This window comes from Mobula hypostoma, chromosome 28 (genome assembly GCF_963921235.1).
Source record: "Mobula hypostoma chromosome 28, sMobHyp1.1, whole genome shotgun sequence".
NCBI lineage: Eukaryota > Metazoa > Chordata > Chondrichthyes > Myliobatiformes > Myliobatidae > Mobula > Mobula hypostoma.
Window position 1 is genome coordinate 17,741,604 of NC_086124.1, and position 22,999 is coordinate 17,764,602.

Sequence of the window (22,999 nt, forward strand, 5' to 3'; positions counted from 1 at the left end):
GTGGTCGCATAATCAGCACCAGTTGCTCATACGAACACTTACCACCTGATCCCATGGCTTCAACTGACCTTGATCAGTTGAGCGGAGGGGGTGGAGTGGTGGGGTAATCTGCAGGCTAGTGGAGGGGAAGAAGCGCCGTATATCTCCTTGCTGGAGACCTATCACCACCTGGACACCCCGGATAGTTGCCCATCTCGTCGAAATAGTTTGATCTCCAACCTTGATAAAACTACAGGCTATTACATTATATAAGAGCACAGTGGGTGTAGAATTAGGCCATTCCGTCCTGCCATTCAATCATGCCTGATTAAAAATCTTTCTGTACCCTTTGCAATCAGGAATCTACAATCTCTGTGTTAAATTCACCCAGTTACTTGGCCTGGAAAGAGCGGCAGGTGAAAGCTAGTCGCTGGGCAGAGAATGGAAAATGTCTGCATGTACAGTCTAGGAGCTGTCAGCGGGAGCAGGCTTGAACATCCTTGCTTTTATATTCGTGGAACGGAGTGCACCTGGTGGCGTTTGTAAGGAAGCAGGATAGTCCGGAACAACTCAGGTTAGGCAGCATCTATTCAGGTCAGCTGCCCCACAGCCGACGTAAATGCATTGACATATCCCTCTCTCTTCAAATGATGCCTGACTCGCAGTATCAGTTCTAGATTCTTAAGGGCATTCCAGATACCTATTCACCGGAGTGTCGGTCCGAAATTTTATTTTCTTTTATAATCTTTTGTTTATTATTTTAATATTTCTTTCCAGTTGCTTTTTTATTCAGAGATATTGTCTGGAACCGCTGGAATCGGCTTTACGACGCCCCGTTATGCGTTATGTAATAGCGTCGCTTTCACCGCTACGCTACCGTGGCGCTCTCTCCCCAGTTGCTGTCTGACCTGCTAAGTTCCTCCACAGTTTTGTCTGTGTTGCTCCGGTTTTTCAGCATTTGCAAATCTTTTGTGTTTACGTTGATATCCCAAGCTTTTTTTTTAAACCTATTCTGGCAACATAGCTGATGTTGCTATGTATACATAGCAAATTGTGATTTATTTATTTTCCTCCCTCCTGACAGATTCTCTAGCGAAACCGATTATCACGCAGGACATACCCCAACAAAACTTCCTTGCAGGAGCGTCGACCATTCTCAAGTGCATCGCTCCTTATTTGACCTTTACAACTGGGTTCTTCATTTACCGCAAGGGGGAGGAAAAAGCGCTGTATACCCGCACGAAAACAGCAGGGATGTCAATGTCGTTCCTGGCACCCGTGGGAACGAAGGTGGGCAGGTTTTATTACACCTGTGCCTACCAGGTTCGCGTCTCGGGGCGTTTCTTCAACTCGACTCCCAGCGACGCTCTGGAGATAATCGTCACAGGTAAGGGAGAAACAGAAAGTCAGTGCTGTAGATAGAGAGAGACTGAGAGAGAGAGAGAGAGAGAGAGAGAGAGAGAGAGAGAGAGAGAGAGAGAGAGAGAGAGAGAGAGAGAGAGAGAGGGGGGAGAGGCAGAGAGAGAGAGGGGGAGGGAGAGGGAGAGGTTATTCCCCGTAAGTAACTCCGTAAGTAGCGATGTCATAGCAATGAAACAGACCATTCGGCTCAACTCGTCCCGTCCGACCAAGAAGTATGTCTGGCCAAGTCCCATTTGCTATCTTTGAACAATATCTCTCTGGGTCTTTACTGTTTGGAAGTGTACAGTACTTACTGCAGGAAAGAGAACGAATGGGAGAACAAAACATGGGATTCGTGTCGAGTTAGAGTAAACAGATAATGGTGATCGGCGCAGAGTCAAGCTAAAATAGGATTGGCGTAGAGTTACAGTAAGCGGGTACGTTGTCGTCGGCGACGATTCAAAAAGAAAGTGTGTTGGGGTAGAGTTAGAGTAAATAGGTGTATGGTTTTGGGTAGGGACTCGAACAGAAAATGATGTTGGGTATACACTGGCCGGCGTGGACTGGAACAGAAAACGGGATTGATTTAGAGTTAGAGTGAATTGGTATGTGCTGAAATTGATAGTCGTAGGGACTGCTTCTGTGGCGACATGAGAGGATACTTGGACGGCGTTCCAACCTCAGTGTCACTTCCCTGCCATGATCTGATTTTACCGATTCCTCCGATAGCTAAACGTCGATCCACCTCCACTGCCAGAGCCTTAGCAATTAACTGAGGGAACCAACTCCAAAGATTCACCTCCCTCAGTCGGAGCATTATAGAGTCACAGAGTAATCCTGTACGGAAGTAGGATCTTCGGCCCAGTGATCCATACTGACCACGGTATCTTTCATTTAAGTACCAGTTGCCAGGGCTCGTCCCATAATCTTCCAATCCTTTCCCTTCATGTACCTTTCGAAAGGTTGCAATTGTACCCGCCCTGGCCACTTCATCTGGCTACTTATTCTGTGACTGTGCCCCTTCCGTTTATCCAGACTGTTCAACTGGGGAAACGCCCCTCTTCTAGTGTATACATTTCCTTCATGTTATTCATCCGAGGATTTGGGGTTCGTTGATTGAGAGCATATTTTGGTCCTTCAGACGGCGATGTTGAGCCGCCTTCGTGAATTGCCGCATTCCTTGAGGTATGGGGATATTCAGAAGGCTGTTAGCGAGGGAGTTCCAGCACTTCGTATTTCTTTGTTCTATGCATATACACACCTCACACCATTTACAAAAGGTACTTCATGATTTGTTAGAGGATGAGGCGGCAGCTTTGTGTTTTTTTTCATAATAATATAAACTGTTTTAAAACTGCCCTTGCGAATTGTTGTACTGATTAAAGATAGAAAATAACCCATATCTTGATGTAGATCAGTTATCACCGCCTCGACTGGAGATCATGCAGTCAGCTGGTACGTTTAAGGTAAATATCAGTATCTCATGCTTGGCCACAAATGACTTCGCTGGGGGAGTGTTCTACCTGTACAAAGAAGGCCGTGAATGGGCTATTGATTCGCGGCAGGACAAGAAAAGATCGAACAGGGTCAGCTTTAGCGTCTCCAAAGCGAATAAAACCAACGAGGGATATTACACGTGCCAGCAGCAAGTTGGCGTGGACGGACGCCTGTACAGCTCGCCCCGCAGCAAGAAGCTGAAGCTAAATATAACAGGTGAGTTATACAACCAGGAACTCGCGAAGGATGTCATATGAACGAATGTTCATGAGATTGATCATGACGATTGCAGAAGGAACCTTTTTGTCAGGAAAGGGATTTTTCTGAGGAGCAACTAAGAGAGAAACATCACGCCTTGTGAGAGAATGAGCGAGAGAAAAAGAAATAGAGTGAGGGGGAGGGAGGAGAGAGAGAGGGAGTGGGGGGGGAGAGAGAGAGAGAGAGAGAGAGAGAGAGAGAGAGAGAGAGAGAGAGAGAGAGAGAGCATATTCCGGAGCGTTCAAGAACTCTAGGATTGAGTGAGAGTTCTGCGTTAAGCAGTTCTGATAGTAGGTGATAGTCGTAGCGGCAGGATGACTATGATCGGAAATGGTGATGGTTGGTGATGGTTGGTGATAGTTTGTGATGGATTTGGCCAATGCTGACGCTCTGAGGTTCTTTGATGGTAGTTGAGATGATGACAGAGGTGGAATGGTCACGATTGGTAAATTTGTGGGTAACACCTTATAGTGGTCAGCGGAGGAGGTCTTCTGCATTTACAACAGGCTGTAAGTGAACTGGGGAAGTGGACCGAAAAATGGGAGATGAAATAAATCACAGAACAGCAAAGAGCTGGAAGTACGTCGCCAGTCCTCCACCTTGTGCCGAACGAAGAAAGCCAATGTCAGCTGATATACTATTTCCTGATGCCTATTTAAGTTCATATCCCTTGACTCATTACATGTACAGTACAGGTGCCTATCCAAGAACCCCTTGAAAGCCTCTTTCGTAACTGCCTACCGCACCACGCTTGGCAGCGTATTCCAGTTACCTCGCACACTCCGAGTTAAATACCTTATCTTAACATCCCATTTGAACTTTATTCTTCATATCAAAGTGTATAACCCCATATTTCCCAGTGCTGCACTCCCACTGCCACTTCTTTGATGACTCTCTCAATCGTTTTATGTCCTACATACTGTTACGTACCCCGTAACTGGGTTGCCAAACCAGCAGAAATGGATCACTCAGTTGCAGTCTGGATTACTGGAACTAAGAAAGTTTTATTAAAGAAATAAGCAACACAATACTCTAATAGTAAGGATATAAATGCAACAGGTTAGCAATGAATAAACACACATGTACACAGAACTCGGATAATAGGATCAATCAAGCTGTATCGCAGTCTAGGGGTAAAATGATCAATCGCAAGTGACAGAGTTCAATTTAGTTCAGTTCGCAGTAATCGCTGTTGTGCCGTTGAAGGGAGAAAGAGAACGAATGAATATTGAAATCGGATTCCAAACAGACCTTCGATATTCCTCGTAGTCAGCTTTCGAGCGAGCCCTTTGTAATGTCTTCTGAGGTCACCGACTGTGACCCCTCCGTTCCAGATACGATCGCTCCTCTACGGTGAACCCGGCACCCAGGCAAGGGCGGACACACACACCAGGTTCCCGCCGCCCGTATCATTCCACCCTGTGCGTCTATGGCTGGTCCCGCACCAGCCCTCCAAAACTCCCACCGACTTGTGGGGGCGCACCGCTTCCGGGGTCTCGTTACCTCGTGGTGTCGTGAGAGGGGTCTGTTGCCTTAGCGAACCTGTCCCTTTTTATCCCCGCCTGTTGGGGTGTCGCCTGTCCATCAGACTTCAAACAGTTCAGGGTTCAAAGCAGCCGGTCTTGACAATACTCAGACCGGTGTCTCCTTCCGTTAAACTCTCTCGTCTCTTCATTAACATTTCCAAATGCTGCTCCATTGTCTTACTTATCTCTCTCTCCTAAAGACAGGTGGCAGATCAACTGATGATCCCACTGGTGATAGCACAGGACAGTTAACATCTTAGTCTATGTGTACTTTTATCACACCCCTCCCCTTTAAGGATTTTACCGGGGTAAAAATTATAAACATGAATACATTATTAGATACACACAAATATACATCTTCATCAGCTATTTGGCTAATACAGACAATTTTAAGTTGTCAACACCTGACAGACAGTCAGCAATCACATTTTCTGTTCCTTTTATATGTGTTATTTTAATAATCCTCTCAAACCAGGCTCCAACTTAGCAGACTTCATAGTGGCCGAAAACACTAATGAATTGCGATCAGTGTAACTTCTCAATGGTTTTCGCCCCGGACACAGATGACAAGGGTCGTCCCATACCAATTTAGCATTCTTTGGCAAGGGCTTAGTATGAGGGTGGGTACTATCCGCAAAGTTGCCTTTTTTTCTGAAAAACTTCCGGTAGTACCCCACCATCTCCAAGAACCTTCTCAGGGCTCTCTTGTCTGTCGGGGTGGGGACTTCAGCGATAGCCCGCACTTTAGCTTGCATCGGAGCCAGCTGCCCCTGTCTTACCACAAATCCCATATAAGTGACCTTCGCGCAGCCGAACTTACTTTTTGCGAGGTTCGCTGTCAGGCTGGCTTCAGACAGCCGTTTAAACAGTGCCACAATGTGCTTTTCCCACGTGTCACTCCAGACCACTACATCTCCAATATACACTTCTGTGTTCTTTAGCCCGTTTGTCACTGAATTAATCATTCTATAGGGGTGTTGCTCACTAGGCTGCCTGATATGACAACATCCCCATGTCCCAGCTCTTTGCATCGCCTCGGGACATCTAGACCTACGTGCGCGTGCCGGTTAATTGGCTTTATCAATGGCCCGCTTTGTTCGGGGGTTAGGTGAGAGACCTTATCAGCAAAACGGGTCAACACAATACGCATCTCCCATCTGGTCGGCACCACACTTATCTTTTCAAAATGGGTCCTCCCCTTATCAGGTGGCACCCTAGCCTCATTGATTTTCATGACATCACCAGCTAGATCTGTTTCCTGATCGTGGTGGGCTTTTTACATGTTAATAGCCTCTAACTGTGTCAACTCACGTCTGCAATCGTCAATAACATCCTTCCTCCTGTGCAGCCAGTAAACCTCTTTCATGATTCCGCCGACTGTTTCCCTTCCCTCAAAATGTCCACCGAGGGGTATCTTGTGGGCCAGGTTAAGAATCTCATCCCCATAAATTTTTGGCACCATCCCCCATTCCTTATCTGCGGGTACGGTACTTGGTCTCCCTTTCTTCCTTAGCACTCCCTCCTCCACACAATAGCCTACTGGCTCTCTTATTAATTCTGCTTCAGAGAGAGCTTTCTCCGCCGAAACCATCACCTCCTCGTCTCGCTCCTGCGCCTGTACAAATTCCTTCCTGGCTAATGCTAAGTCTGCCTCAGCTCCCTCACTTCCTCCTGTTTCACTACACTCCTTCTTTTCACTTTCTACCTCCTCCTGGTACAAGGCTGGTAGAAACGTCTCAGCTAAATTTACTTCGGCAGTCTATCTGGACGCACGCCGAGTCACTGCGCAGACGGGATGAACCTGTGAGTCCATGGGCGGGGCCTCAATGCTGGCAGGATGACTTGTCAATCTCACTGCTGAGAACACAATTCCCCCGGCGAGGTCATTACCGAGTAAGACTTCCACGCCTTTCATCAGTAGTTCGGGCCTCAACCCGATCGTGACTGGTCCAGAGACCAAGTCGCTCTTTAGGTGTATCTGGTGCAAGGGTACTGCCTCAGTCCCTTTTCCAATGCCTTTTATGACCCTGACTTTCCCAGTCCCGGTCTCTGAACTAAAGTCTAACACACCCTTTAATATCAATGACTGACACGCTCCCGTGTCTCTCCAGATCCGTACTGGAACTGGGTTTAACCCCTCCTTCACCGACACCAATCCGGCCGAGATAAACCTCTCGCGCCCTTCCTGAACTTTTGCAGACCTTTCCTCTCCTAGCGGTTGGCTTACCAGCTCAATACAGCCAGTCGAAATCGCCGTTTTTCCTTTTCCCGTCTCCTTCTTTGGGGCAAAGCACCTGGACGCAAAGTGTCCGACTTTCCCACAATTATAACAGACGACCCCTGGAGACTTCCTACCAGACTGCTCCCGACCTACCTTATCCTTCCCACTGGTCCCCGGATTACCTACTCACTTTTCTGGCGGACTCTCCCCGCCGTCCTGACTACCCTTCTGGTAGCCTTTACTCGGGGCAGACTTCGTTTTATGCGTCAACGCGTACTCATCCGCTAACTTAGCAGTTGCGGCTAACGTGGCTGCCCCTTTCTCATCTAGGTAGGGCCTCATACCTTCAGGGACACAACCTTTAAACTGCTCAATCAGGATCAGCTGTAGCAGTCTGTCATAATCCCCATTCACCCCCTTTGAGGCGCGCCAGCGCTCACAATATGTCTGCATCTCACGGGCAAACTCTAAATTCGTACGGTCCCACTGCTTCCTCGCATTCCGGAACCTCTGCCGGTATGCCTCCGGGACCAACTCATAAATCCTGAGGATGGCCTCTTTCACCACCTCATACCTCTGGGCATCTTCCGCGGACAAAGCTGAGTAAGCTTGTTGGGCTTTTCCTTTAAGTACACTCTGAAGCAAAACAGCCCACTTATCCCTCGGCCATTCTTGACTTGCAGCAACATTTTCGAAATGGAGAAAGTACCAATCCACATCGGTATTGACAAATGGGGGAACCAGCCTAACCTCCTGGGTCGCCCTGAACCCTCCACCTTGGTTCGGCATGGGCCCCTGCTCTGCCATCATCTTTAACCTCTCCAGCTCGAATTCCCTTTCCCTCTGCCTCTCTTCCCGCTGTCGTTCTAACTGTTTCTCTTTGTGTTCTAGCTGCCGTACCCAGAACTCGTGCTCGAGTCTCAGTTTTTCAAGCTGCACCTGTACTGTGTCTCCACCAGGTTTTCCAATAGATATCACCTCCAGCTCCCCTTGGGGAAACACACCTTTAGATACATAGTGCTCTACGATAGCTCTGTGTATCTCCTCTCTCCTCATTGTCGACTTCCCCTTAACAAGATTCAACCGTTTGGCCACAGCTGCCAATTCCGCTTTCCTGGCATCCTCTAATGCCTCCAAGGTCGGCGCCTTTAGAAATTCCTCAATCTCCATTTCTGCTGTTTGCCTTTTCTTTCGTTCGGGAACTTTTTTTTTAACCCAATCAATTTACCCCGTCCCAAATTTAGCGTTCAAAATCGCGGACGAGCCCCCACTTATGTTACGTACCCCGTAATTGGTTGCCAAACCAGCAGAAATGGATCACTCAGTTGGAGTCTGGATTACTGGAACTAAGAAAGTTTTATTAAAGAAATAAGCAACACAGTACTCTAATAGTAAGGATATAAATGCAACAGGTTAGCAATGAATAAACACACATGTACACAGAACTCGGATAATAGCATCAATCAAGCTGTATTGCAGTCTAGGGATAAAATGATCAATTACAAGTGACAGAGTTCAATTTAGTTCAGTTCGCAGTAATCGCTGTTGTGCCGTTGAAGGGAGAGAGAGAACGAATGAATATTGAAATCGGATTCCAAACAGACCTTTGATATTCCTCGTAGTCAGCTTTCGAGCGAGCCCTTTGTAATGTCTTCTGAGGTCACCGACTGTGACCCCTCCGTTCCAGACATGATCGTTCTTCAGCGGTGAACCCGGCACCCAGGCAAGGGCGGACACACACCAGGTTCCCGCCGCCCGTATCTTTCCACCCTGTGCGTCTATGGCTGGTCCCGCACCAGCCCTCCAAAACTCCCACCGACTTGTGGGGGCGCACCGCTTCCGGGGTCTCGTTACCTCGTGGTGTCGTGAGTGGGGTCTGTTGCCTTAGCGAACCTGTCCCTTTTTATCCCCCTCTGTTGGGGTATCGCCTGTCCATCGGACTTCAAACAGTTCAGGGTTCAAAGCAGCCGGTCTTGACAATACTCAGACCGGTGTCTCCTTCCGTTAAACTCTCTCGTCTCTTCATTAACATTTCCAAATGCTGCTCCATTGTCTTACTTATCTCTCTCTCCTGAAGACAGGTGGCAGATAAACTGATGATCCCACTGGTGATAGCACAGGACAGTTAACATCTTAGTCTATGTGTACTTTTGTCACAATACTTCCTGCCTCTGTGACACTATTTGTTCCTTCTTCTATCTTGATCCACTCTGCAACTTGGCCACAATGTCATCAGTTCCTTCTTCCTGAGCGTTCATGTAGTGTCATGGTCCGGTCCGTGAAATCCGCATTCCGGTTCACGGTCTGGTCCATACTCTTTATTCCAGGTTTTCCGGTTTTCCCCAGTTTCTGTTGAGGCAGCTGATTCTCGTTTGTGCTGGCTTCAAAAATAGCTTCAGGATTCAGCCTCTAGTTGCTGGATTGTTCCTGTATTCACCCCCTGTCTGAATCCCTTCTCTGCCCCTTCCTCCTGAAGCCTTGCCATGCCCCTGCAACCTGTGTCTGAAGCCTTGCCTCGCCTTGCCTCGTCTGAAGCCTTACCTCGCCTTGCTTCGCCTGTAACCCTTGCCTGCACCGCTGTCTAGTTTAATCGCCGGAGCAAGATAAGGAAATACCTATCGTTGTTTTGAACTGTCTCTGTGTCCACGCCTTCGCTAGGTAGGTCCTGCCGTCTGCCGCTATCTTGAGTTCAAAACCGTCTCGTCGTGTTCAGCATTCTGTGTAACGAGTCCCGGCCCTACGTCCTGTACCCAAGGAGTGGTCCCGTCTCTGTGTTCTGTGTAGGAGTCCCGGCCCTATTTCCTGTTTCCAAGGAGGGATCCCGGCTCTGGGTTCCATGTTACTGTCTCCCCCTTGACCAAGGCTCTGTGTTCCTGAACAAGGCTCCGCTTTCCTGTCTCTCCCTCGACCAAGTCAAGGCTTCGGGGTCTCTACCAGTCCTAGCCACGATCCAAGAAACTTGTCCTGTTCAAGCCATGGCTTTGTGTTCTCGTCTTGTCCATGTGCCTCTCCCAGGCCAGGAGTACCTTGCCCAGCCCGGTGCTGGGGTTCCCTCGCCCTGTGCTGGGGTTCCCTTGTCCTGTCCAGGAGTTTCACGTCCAATCCTGTTGCCTCTCCTCGTCCTGTAGCCATGTCTTGTCCTCGCCTAGTTCTGGAGTCCGAGCTCGACTCAAGTCTCAGGTTCTGCGTCCTTGCCCAGTCTCTGGCTCGGAGTCCATACCCAAGCCTCGAAGTACCCTAGCCTCGATGAACCAAAGCTTCGTCATGTCTTCACCTAGATCCGGGTCTGAGCCCGAGGCAAGACCCAGGTTCCGGGTCCTGTCTAGTCTCTGTTTCGGAATCCAAGCCAAGGCTCCTAGTTCCAAGTTCCATGTCCTGGTTCCGCTATCATAGTCAAGTCCTAGCCCAGGCCCTGTATCTTTGTCTCGTCTAGGGCCTGTGGCATGTCCAGCGTCCTTTCTTCCCCTCTCCTCTTGCTTCGTTGTCACGCCTAGTCATGCTCCTAGAAGTTCAGTGTCTGTGCCTCGCATTTGGGTCCGCCTCCAACGCCCCCCACTGTGCCATGTAGAGAGTGAAAAGTGGCGGTATCAGAACTGATACGCTTGAATTCCACCGATCATTTTATGCCCACTTCTGATTTCTGCTTGTTCAGACGTGTCGAATCAATTGAACAGTTTTCTAACGGCGAACTAAACTAATCCCTTCTGACGGCATATATCCGTATTCCTCCGTTCTCTGAAGATTCATTTGCCTCTGTTAAAGCTTCGTAGTTGACTCCGTCGTATTTATCAGCACATCTGCAATTTGCAGCGTGTTCCAGGTACCCATTACCCTCTGTGTTAGAAATAAATATTCTGTCATCTTCCTTAAAGTTAGTCTTTCTTACGATAAATTTCCCTGTTGTAATGTATATTACAGATATTCCAGAGCATTTTTTGAAAACGGATATTTCGGTCTTACAGCTAAACTGGAATTAGTTTTTTATTGTCACATGTCCCAAGGTACAGTGAATAGGTTGTCTTACATATTGTTTGTACGGATCAAGTCATTGCGTGGTGCATTGAACTTACATAATGGTTTTAAGGACAGTTATCAGGATTCATACCTGGCGTAATCTTGGTGTCACACGTAACTGACAATCTAGGTGTGCTTGTAACCAGGTCAAATATTTCGTTCCAGACGAAATTGAATTAAGGCTCATCGACGGGGAGAACCGATGCTCAGGAAGGGTGGAAGTGTTTCATAACGGCAAATGGTGGAGGATCTGCGCCCCCGCCTGGAGAGCGAAAGAAATGAACGTGGTTTGCAGACATACAGGATGCGGATTTGTGGCATCGGGACAAACCAACTTGGACTACGGCCGAGGGACCGGGCAGGTCTTGCCAAATGAAATCTTCTGTAGCGGTCAAGAGGCCACCCTCTGGCAATGCTTTATGAGATCCACCGACCGCTTCGGCAGCTGCAACCGTCAAAGAGTAGCTGTTGCCAATTGTTCAGGTTAGTAGTGAAAGCGTCCATTCATCAAACTGCCAAGGACGTGACTGCATTGTAGAGGCTGCAGCAGAGATCCGTCGGGATGCCCGACGAAGGTAACGGAGAGCCTCGGTTGTGAAATGGCAAAGGCTGCCCTTAATCTTTTTGGTGCTGAAGAATCTGGGGGACGTGGATTGATAGAAGTCAGTAAAACGATTAGGTTAATGGAGAAGTCAGGTTGTACATATGAGAACCGATACTTTTCCACCCTCAAGGGAACAATAAGCAGGGAAGATACACAGTTGGCTGTTTGAATAAATAGCGTAGAGAGAGAGAGAGAGAGAGAGAGAGAGAGAGAGAGAGAGAGAGAGAGAGAGAGAGAGAGAGAGAGAATTTCTCAGGCAAGTAGATACATAGATACATAGATAGATAGATGGACATATAGATAAATGGAAAGTTAGAGAGACATACAAATAGATGGATAACTAGCTAGATAGATAGATAGCAATGTAGATGGATGGATAGTTGGATAGATAGATCGATAAATAGATAGATAGGTTGATAGACATAGAGATAGATGGTTAGATAGATAAACAGACAGACAGAATTCTCAACTTATCCAATCTCTCCCCATACAGAATGTTCTCCAATCTCGGCAACATTCTAGCGAATCTTCTGCGCAATTCATTTGTGTTAAAAATCATACAGTGTTTTTCCAAATAAACCGACGATGTTTATTTCTGGTATAGGTAGACCAGAGAAGCCAGTTATCCTGTTGGACAGATCGTCCGGCCATTTCATGAGAGGGGAAAACATCAAAATCCACTGCCGAGCTGCCAGTTACTTCCCCGGGAACACATTCTATTTGTTCAAGCTTGGCGAAGAAGTCGAGATAGCGAAGAAGACGGCTACCAAACATTTTTCTCATGTTGGGTTCAGCATTGTTAACGCAAGTGTTGAAGTCACAGGATCTTATGTCTGTGCCTACCAAGTAGAGCGATTTGGGACCATGTACACATCAGCAAGGAGTCTTAGCATTGAGGTCATTGTAACAGGTAAATAGTACTGATTTTGACAATGGGCACCTCTTAGTAAGGTACTGATATGTCTTTCGTGAACTTATGCTTGTGTGTATATGTGTGTATGTATGTGCATCTATATATATCTCTGTGTATGTGTGTATGTTTGTGCGCATGTGTGCGTTGGCAGAGATTTAATGATCAGACTGTCCTAATCTTATGTGGTAAAGAACTATGGAAAATTTACACATGGTTGTCACATTGAGGCCAGTTATCTTCTGTGTTCAACAATTCAGAAATTTTAAACTTTTTACAAGTAGCCTTTTCAGGGAAAGGCTAACCGCATATCTGTGTTTACACCGGTGTCTCTCTGTCTGTCTATATATGTACAGGGGCATGCAAAAGTTTGGGCACCCGTGGTCAAACTTTCTGTTACTGTGAATATTTAAGTGAGTAGAAGATTAGCTGTTCTCCAAAAGTCATAAAGTTAAAGATGAAACATTTTTTTCAACATTTTAAGCAAGATTAGGTTATTATTTTTGTTTTGTACAATTTTGGAGTGAAAAAAAGGAAAGGACCATCATGCAAAAGTTTGGGCACCCCAAGAGATTTGAGCTCTCATATAACTTTTACCTAGGTCTCAGACCTTAATTAGCTTGTTAGGGCTACGTCTTGTTCACAGTCATGTCATGAGGGGGGTGGCTGGGAACGGACCTAAGTGCAAGACACAGACACTGAAGAACTAGTGACAGGTCTAGGTAGGATACAGGCTGAGGGCAAGGACATGGACACGAAAACCAGGAACCTGGAACAGGGCTGGACAAGAGACCCAGGAGTCCGGGCTTGGACTCCGAGCCAGAGATTGGACAAGGACCCAGTATGTGAGTCTTGCCTCTGGCTCGGACCCCAGAACTGGGCATGGACGAGGCTTGGCAGGCAGGCAGGACGAGGCTGGAGTCTTCAAGCTTAAGGCCAGAGACTAGAGACTTGGCTTGGTTTGGCAAGAGGATAGAGGCTAGAGACTTGGCTTGGCTTGGCCTGGCAAGAGGCTAGAGGTTAGAGGCTGGAGTCTTCAGGCTTGAGGCTAGACAGGATGCTGGAGTCTTCAGGCTTGCGGCTAGAGACTTGAGGCGAGGCTTGGCAGGAGGCAGGAGGGTGGAGTCTTCAGGCTTGAAGCTAGGCAGGAGGCTGGAGTCTTCAGGCTTGAAGCTAGGCAGGAGGATGGAGTCTTCAGGCTTGAGGCTAGGCAGGAGGCTGGAGTCTTCAGGCTTGAGGCTAGGCAGGAGGCTGCAGTCTTCAGACTTGAGGCTAAGCAGGAAGCTGCAGTCTTCAGGCTTGAGGCTAGGCAGGAGGCTGCAGTCTTCAGGCTTGAGGAAAGGCAGGCTCCTCCGGGGCAGGGCGCGGATCACCTGGGCAGGGCGCGGTACTCCTGAGTAGGGCGAGGTTCACCACCCGACGGAAGCATGGGACAGGAAGGGACAGAACCAACCGCAAGTAACGGCGAGACGGCCTGGCTTACCCGACGGAGGCAAGGGACAGGAAGGGAGCTAGATACAGGGTGGCTCCAGGACAAGACTGCAGGCGAGACGAGGCGAGAGTTACCAGCAAGACAAGGCAAGGCTTCAGACAATGCAAGGCGAGACGAGAACTTCAGGTGAGGCGAGAGATACCGGCAAGACAAGGCAGGGCTTCAGGCGAGGAAACAGAAGACAGAGGAAGGGATACAAGGAGTAAGGACAAGAACAATCCAGCATCCACGCCCTGGTCTCTGGAGGTATTTATGCAGCCAGCCCCAACTAGCATCAGCTCCCTCAATTGGAACTCAACAAGAACAGAAACAGGGTAGACAGGAAAACCTCGAGCAAGGGTCGATGGACCGGACCGTGAACCGGAATACGGGCTTCACGGACCGGACCATGACAAGTCATCGTTAGGAAAGGCCAGGTAATGCAATTTTCAAAGCTTTATAAATACCCTGACTCCTCAATCCTTGTCCCAACAATCAACAGCCATGAGCTCCTCTAAGCAGCTGCCTAGCACTCTGAAAATTAAAATAAATGATGCCCACAAAATAGGAGAAGGATATAAAAAGATAGCAATGCGTTTTCAGGTTACTGTTTCCTCAGTTCGTAATGTAATTAAGAAATGGCAGTTAATTGGAACAGTGGATGACAAGTTGAGGTCTAGAAGACCAAGAAAACTTTCCGAGAGAACTGCTCGTAGGATTCCTAGAAAGGCACATCAAAACCCCTGTTTGACTGCAAAGGACCTTTAGGAAGACTTAGCAGACGCTGGAGTGGTGATGCACTGTTCTACTGTGCAGTGATACCTGCACAAATATGACCTTCATGCAAGAGTCATCAGAAGAAAATCTCTCCTATGTCCAGCGTCAGAAGTATGCAAAGGAACATCTAAACAAGCCTGATGCATTTCGGAAACAAGTCCTGTGGACTGATGAAGCTAAAATGGAACTTTTTGGCTGCAATGAGCAAAGGTATGTTTGGAGAAAGCAGGATGCAGAATTTCATGAAAAGAACACCTCTCCAACTGTTAAGCACCGGGGTGGATCGAGCATGCTGTGGGCTTGTTTTGCAGCCAGTGGCCTGAGGAACATTTTACTGGCAGAGGGAAGAATGAACTAAATTAAATAAATCATCGGCAATCACCTCTGATCTGGGCCGACATTTACGTGCCGCGCGACACCTAATTAATTAGCTTGTTTACTTCGGCTTTTTTTTAAAGATGTGCTGGGTGCGTTCTGGCTACCGCTGTACCGCTGGATTCTTCGCGGCAATGTGTGGGTGCGCGGCCCGGTGGTTGGGGACCACCGGTCGTAGGGGTCTGGAGAAACAAGAAATTAACTTTTATTGAATATAACCCTTTTAACTACAGAACGGTGTCGACACTTTGCAATACATCAACGAAGCTAAATATGTCTTATTGATGATTTTCTTTTGTCCGCAGTGTTGGAGGCTTCTCAGTTAAGTGTCCAACAATAATCAGCCAGCTTGATGGATTCCAGTTGTTCTGATACCAGTACGGCAATGTCCTGGTAAAATCTTTCACCATGCTCGTCACGGACAGCACCAAGATTTGCAGGAAATAAGTCAAATAGGAATGCAAAAAATGTATTTTTAGTGACATGTTGCACTTCATGGATTTGTATGCTTGAAGCCTGTTTGTCAACCAGCTGCACGTTGTTTGGTGCTCTGTAGTTGCCAAGGGAATTTTCAACAACACCCATGAATGCCTTCCATGCGAATTTCTCCGGTCACACTAGAAGTTCTCCGAATTCTCTGTCATTGACCACCAGTTTGATATGTGGACCACCAAAAATGCCTTCCGTAATCTTGGCGTCAGTTATTCTGACCCGAATTATGAATTGAAAGAAAAAAATATAGTGGATTTAAAAACTATGGTGCGTGATAGGATAATTTCATGGTGACTTTTAAGTTCTTCAGCCCAAAATCTAAAAGATACCCCCAAAACATATTCAGGAAGTGAAATCATTGTTGTCTAGTGCTATTAATGTCGGGGAAATATCAAGTAATTAAGTCAATAGAATATGTGTGGTGGGTATTGTGAGGAATTTCCGATGCAACAACAATTTCATTCCAACGTGCACGGCACCCTGCGCGGAAAGAGTCGAGACCTATAGTCTGTCTTTCAAAACGCAGACAGCGAACTAACTCATGCTGGAATGAACGGAATATGATGGGGAATATTATTGTAACGTTTTTGTCATTTCGTTAGGTAAATACCCCGAACCTACGATCACAGTGAATCCACAACGTGACAGTTTTTTCGTGGGAGACAGAGTGCAGGTCGAGTGTGTCGTCCCAAGAAACATCCCCACAACACAAGTTTACATTCAAATGCGCCACGACCACATTGCAGAAATAATCCGATCCAGGTTCTCAGTCAGCGGTGCGTCAGCGACCCTGGAGAATCTGACCGTGGGCGCTCGTCTCAACTTCACCTGTATGTACCAGGGTCGAATGAGAAGACGAATTGTCAATTCGACTTGGAGTGACGCACTGCAGTTAACCATTACAGGTAAGACCTATAAGATCATAAGACATAGGAGCAGGATGAAGGCATTCGGCACATCGAGTTGCTCCGCTGATTTATTTTCCCTCTTGACAGTATACTCTTGCCTTCTCCCCGTAACCTTTGATGCCCTTACTATCAAGAACACGTTAACCTTCACTTTAAATACTGCAAATGACTTAGCCTCCACAGCCGTCTGTGGCAGTGAATCCCACAGATTAAACACCATTTGGCTAAAGAATTTCCTCTTCAGCTCTAAAGAAACGTCTCTCTATTCTGATTCTGTGGCCTCTAGTCTTAGACTTCCCCACTATAGCAAACATTGTCCCCACGTCCACTCTATCCAGGCCTTTCGATATTCGAAAGGTTTCAATGAGATCCCTCTCATTCTTCTATACTCCATAAAATACAGACTCGGAACCACGAAACTTTCCGTGTACGTTTACCGTTTCAGTCCCATGGTAATTCTCGTCAGATTCGTCTGCATCCTTTTCAATGCCAGCACGTCCTTTCTTAGTTACGGCATTGAATACCCCTCACAATATTCCAGTACGACTTGACTAATGCCTTATCAAGCCCTATCATTATATCCTTGATTTCATGTTCTATGAAAGAGGGTAGACTATAAAAAGGATAAGACAATTAAGTAAGTAAGAGGACAGACCAGGGCAAACGTTGCACCTAACAGTGCAATTAACTAGCTGACCCCGTTGCCGGGAATGATGCTCCAATATCTACAAAACATTGTTTACAGCAACCAGCACTCTAAGCATTTATTTCCTCCATAAGTAAAGAAGGTCTTTTAAAAATGCAAAGACTGGAAATGTAAAATACAAAGTAAAAAATAATAATAATAATACACGAGGAACACGGTAGATAGATCTGTGATAGAAAAGTAACAGAATTAATTACTCTGTAACTGTTCGAAATCACTCATTGATTATTTATCAGACACGATCGTGGGATTTAATAAGTGCAGGGAGTTACGGAATGGGATGTCCCTGATAGGATAAAATTTTACGTGACTTGATTTCTCTGCCTGTATCTGTTGCCTATTTATTCTTAATTTTCTTCTCGACTTTCCTCCTCTGGTTGCTTCTGAGATTGGACGACACGCCCAGCCAAAGTAGCCTTCTCGGCCTTTCCTGTCCACCTGTGTCATCGCCGAGTAACTGGACTCTAAGCACATTCCCCTGTCATCCTTACGTTTACCGTAATAGTCATTTAGGAAAGCAAGGCAATCTTCCAGTTCAGTTGAAGCGGCTACAGAGAAGAGGGCGAGTGAGTAGTGGATGCATCGACTAGCGGAGACAGGGACACAGAGATGGATGTCTCCTATTATATATACACACATATAGAATATATTATCAATAGATACATAATGTATACATATATATAATGATACGTTATATCCAATTTATATATATAGCATATGAACCACACTTCCTCTCTCTCCGGAATTGTAGAGAGACTTGGCTCTTTAGTCGGCCCTGCTAATGTATTGCAGTGCATTGTAGTGGTAAGAAAGCCACCTTTCTCAAACAATATAAGTCTAGGTTAAGTATGATTTGCGTCCCACCAATTCTGGAAACCTCCGATGTTTCGACTAAAGGTACCCCGATCTGAACGAATGCTGTGTCAATACTGCCCATATACAATTATCCGTCGGCAATAAATAACTGATCTTACAGCGGCCTCAATTATAAAGAAACTTATTAACTTAATTTTTTCCCCTCTTAATAACTCCTTAATCAAACAGTTATTGAGGGAAAAAAATAAATAAAAGGGCCTATTATAATTAAACCATTCTAAATGTACACATGTTGGAGCTAATATATTCCAAAATCTGGGTGTATCCCTTACTCACGACTCCGACTTCTCATCGCTGATCACCGGTAGGACTTCCCACCTTGGACTTCTCCGAATCGCACCGTCCCTTTGGATCCAATCGTACGTCCGTCTCTCCCGAACTCCTACTCTCTCCATCTCCCGCTAGAAGCCCACGAACCCCACCTGTGCCCGATGCAAATCCTCTCCACCCAGCTTTCTCCAGAACGCTCTCCCATTCGACTATCGTGAATGACTGACACAGTATTCCTAAGTTGAACGTCATAGCCTCTTATCTTTAACTGAAAACCAAACCCTATCATCAGAGCACATTGTTTCTACTGAAAGCTACGAAATGAAGTGCCCTAGAGCATTAGCAGTAAAAAATCTCAGCTGGAGTGTTACACATAGATAGATATCATATAACATACATTATATGTTATATGATATATGTTATATGTAATATGACAAATAGTATCAGGATTAGGATAGTGTTTGGATTTACAGTGCTCAGGGAGTTGGCGAGGGTTATAGTGCGGTTTGAATGTAAGAATGGCAATTTATCCTTCGTAAAAACGATACGTGTTCTCCCTGTAACGCCGCTGAATATTTCGAATGATTGGGTCAGCAATGAAAATGCTTACTGGGTTATTCCATTGACAGATAGACCGCCCAAGCCACGATTAGCCGTCGACCGTCAGGACCCCTCAACGCTTCAGAAGCAGATTCAAGTAACATGCAGGAGAACGGGAGGCTACAGAGGAATAACCTTTCATTTGTACAAGGATGGCTCGGCAGAACCAATTGCATTTCAGGATGTTCGGCAAACACGTACTTCCGCCAGGTTCGACATCGACAATCTGAATGAAACGAACAGTGGGAACTACACATGCGGCTACGAAATTGAATGGATGGGTAACAGATACAACTCAGAACGGAGCGATCCCATTGGAATAAAAACACAGGGTGAGATTCATAGCATTAAGCGCATTCGACCTTCAATCCTCCGCCCAGCGTGTCACGGTCATGTCGACAGTAAGGCACTGAACGACAAAAGCAACAAATACCTCATGCAGGTCAGGGCGAAAAAAGAACAGAAATCTCCAAGTCTTATTCAATCTGACTATACTGCCATATACTGTTATAACAGGACGATCCAGCATACTGATCTTTTGCTTGCTTGGGTACTTTGCAGCGTTGTATGGTAAAGATCCAATTCTCCCATTTAAGACCACCCGCATTCTTTCTGTCTACATCAGAACTGGCTGATTCTGTGGATAATTCATCTGTGATTGCTTTCCCGTTTTAACCATTTATGTCACGTGATCTGCGAAGCATTACCCGCATCCCCTTACTCGTGGCAATCAACACACACTAGGTATCCACCAATTGTACATTTATTCATTTGACCTACTCTCACCTTATCACAGTATCTCCTTTGTCTTGTCCATCACCAAACACCTGTACTGGTCCAGCCACGTAGACGCTATTGTCAAGAGAGCACCCTGGTGCGTCTGCATCCTCAGAAGCCGAAGGAAATGGTCCACAGTTCCGTTGACCATCATCGCATTTTTGAGAGGTACATTAGAATGCATCTTACCCGGATACATCACAGCTTGATACAGCATTTTCCCTGCCCACCTCGCAAGTGATTTGCGAATACAACTCAGTCCATCACGAAAACCATGGACTCTGGTCTATACTTACGACTGTATTGGGAAGGCAGCCAACGTAATCAGTCTCTTCCCATCCAGTGGTGCTCTCCTTTCCCCCTTCCCATCAGGCAGAGGATGCAAACACTTCAAAACGCGCACTAGAGGGCTCGAGGGCAAATTCTAACCCGTGTTAGAAGAGTCTTGAGTGGACCTCTTTTATGATAAAGACAAACTTTCTTAAGTTATCTCGTAGCCCTCACAATCAGCCTCCTCGCCTTCCTCGCATCTTACTCTCAACCTGCACTCTGTCTGCAACTTTAACATTATATTCTGCACTTTGTTACGGTTTTCCCTTGCACCACCTCGGTGTACCAATGTTTTGTCATGCATTATATTTCGCGTATATTGTTTTGCAAGCCATCTGTATAGATGGTATGCAGTACAATTTTTCTCTCTCCGTATCTTGGTACATGCACGGCATTAACAAAGGCAACTTACCAACTGCCAACTGCCACCTCGCCAGCTACCTTCTCTGCAAATTTAGTCACTTCTCTTTCCCAGTCCTGATCTGCACGCTTAATTCTACCTCTCTTCCACAAATGCTTCCTGACCTTTGGAATCCTTGCAGCATTTTCACGTTTGTTGTACATTTAAGTTCGTTGAGGACCCCTGCCACACTGACATTTCAGATGTTTACCTCTACAAAGTTTTGGGCAAATGGCCCTTCAATCTTTCCGCTATTATCTTGAAATCCAGGTTTTATTTTACTTCGCTGACAAATGATCCATGCCATTCATTGCCTACTGTACACGTACAATTCAATACCACACAACTCGATCAGTCTTTTTACGAGGCTGGAAATGTACGAAGGAACATATGGGTGACAGGCAGATCGAGATCCTGGGAGACAGGACAGGATGAGGTGATGAGACCAGCAGGATTTAGGAAAATCAAGAGACAGAAGCGATTGGTTACCAGAAGATAGAGGAATAAGTATGTTGAGATTACGAATGTGAATTATGGGAAAAAGACAGGTCTTCGTATCTCGGGGGACTTAGAAAAGAGCTCGTTTATAAGGCCCCCGCCCCCACCGATATGAAAGGGATGTAGGCTCTTCACATCCCACCAGTCCAGTAACGATACACGCTGGGCAACTCAAAGTGCCGGAGCGAGAAACCGAGCCCGCCGAGAGGAAAAGACATAGGCACTCGAACGCCCGCGCCCGCACGTAGGCCGCTTAAACGACCAACAACTGATTGATCGGTCATCTGCACACTCGCCACATTCTTGCAATCGATCTGATACAGCACATTGACTATTGTTGGACCGAAATTCCATTGCATTCCCTTTGTCAATGCACTTCGTCAACGGCTCACAGACTGAAGAGACTTCTTCAGACAGAAGGCTCACAGACTTCTCTTCTGTTCAAGAGAAGCAGAGTAATGGCAAGGCGCATCACCAATCTGTCATACATTCTTGCTCAACAATCTGTCATGCATCCTTGCTGACGAAAGTACATTATTTGCTGAATAAATGCACTCATGCAAGTGTTTATTGTGTGATCTTGATTCCAGGCACCCGGCTGCGATTAAGCAAGGGTAACGGCTCGTGCAGTGGAGTAGTTGAAGTGTATTACAATCAGGCCTGGAGCCCAATGTGTGCCGAGAGCTGGAGTGCAGCAAATGCGGAAGTTACCTGCAAGCAGCTGAACTGCGGTTTCTCTCATCATCCAAGAGACGCATGGAGAGGGAAGAAAATAAAAAAGTTACCAATTCTGACTGGAGTTAACTGTCAGGGCAGTGAAAGGTCTCTGTGGCAGTACTCCCACCCTTCAGAAGTATCTCGTATCCGATGCTCGCCTTGGCAATATGCCGCCGTCACCTGCAAAAGTAAGTGGATAAATTAGTGACGTGAAACTGGCGGCGAAATAAAACGTTGACAGAAATATTTTGTTGCTGACCGTATGATGGAGATTCGCTGTCCAGGGTCCTCGAGGCTTATTGATATCCCAGCTTTCTAGTACTGCAACATGACCTTTTCGAAGGATCAGAAGTGTTGCTGACAGAGCTAACCAATACCCTTGCCCATAGTCTTGTAATCAAGTTCAAGTTTAGTTGTTATTCAACGATAGACGAATACCCATGACCTGAAGATATAGGAGCAGAAATAGGTCTTTTGAACAATCGAGTGTTCCCTTTCCAGTTTCAGCACATTCTTTCTGAAGTAATGAGTCCGAAGCTGCTCACTTCCCAGTGATGTAAAAAAGTCTCAACATTACATCCTTGCTTTTAAATTCTGGTCCTCTTTAAATGAATGTCATTTCATCGCATTTGCCTTCCTCAGCATAGACACAACCTGCAAACTCACTTTTGGGGAGTCTTGCACCAGCACTCCAAAGTCCCTCTGCGCCTCAGTTTTTTTTTTGTATTTTCTCTCCATTTAAAAATAATCAATCCTTTTATTTCTTCTACCAAAGTGCATGACTGTACACTTCCTGACACTGTATCCAATGGGCACTTCTTTGACCATTCTCCTAAACTAAGTTCTTCTGTAGCCTCTCTACTTCCTGAAAACTACCTTCCCCTCCAACCTATCGTTAAATCGTCTGCAAACTTTGAAACAATGCCATAAGTTCCACCATCCAAATTATTGACATCTAACGTAAAAAGAATCGGTCGCAACACAGACCTCTGCGGAACACCACGAGTCACGAGCAGTCAATCCAAAGAGACCCTCCTTATTCCCGTTCCTGCTCTCCTGCCAATATGCCACTGCCTTATCCATGCGAGAGTCTATCATGTAAAACCACAGGCTTATAGCTTGTTAAGCAACCTCATGTGTGGGACCTTGTCAAAGTCTTTCTGGAAATCCAAGTAAACAACATCAACCATTTCCTCTTTTTTTCTACCCTACTTGTTATCTCTTCGAAGGATTCCAACAGATTTGTCAGGCAAGATTATCTTTTGAAGAAACCATGCTGACTACGGCCTATTTTATCACGTGCCTCCAAATACCCTGAGACCTCGTCCTTAATAATCGACTTTAACATTTTTGCAACCAGTGACGCCAGGCTAACTGGTCTATAGTTTCCTT

The 22,999-nt window shown here is 46.3% G+C and overlaps 1 protein-coding gene across 20 annotated transcripts in view; it reads left to right on the top strand.

Annotated features, from left to right (window-relative positions):
- The window catches only part of LOC134338836 (uncharacterized), a 132,517-nt gene that overhangs the window by 46,821 nt on the left and 62,697 nt on the right, over window positions 1-22,999 (top strand). For all 20 annotated transcript variants that reach the window (XR_010016295.1, XR_010016296.1, XR_010016297.1 and 17 more), the window contains 7 exons: window positions 1,064-1,366; window positions 2,794-3,093; window positions 11,062-11,379; window positions 12,105-12,410; window positions 16,128-16,430; window positions 18,915-19,217; window positions 21,481-21,795. Coding sequence is in view for 17 of the 20 variants with exons in the window: in XM_063034960.1 (XP_062891030.1) it covers window positions 1,064-1,366; window positions 2,794-3,093; window positions 11,062-11,379; window positions 12,105-12,410; window positions 16,128-16,430; window positions 18,915-19,217; window positions 21,481-21,795 (2,148 nt within the window). In the remaining 3 variants the exon portion in view is untranslated. The remainder of the gene's footprint in view (window positions 1-1,063; window positions 1,367-2,793; window positions 3,094-11,061; window positions 11,380-12,104; window positions 12,411-16,127; window positions 16,431-18,914; window positions 19,218-21,480; window positions 21,796-22,999) is intronic.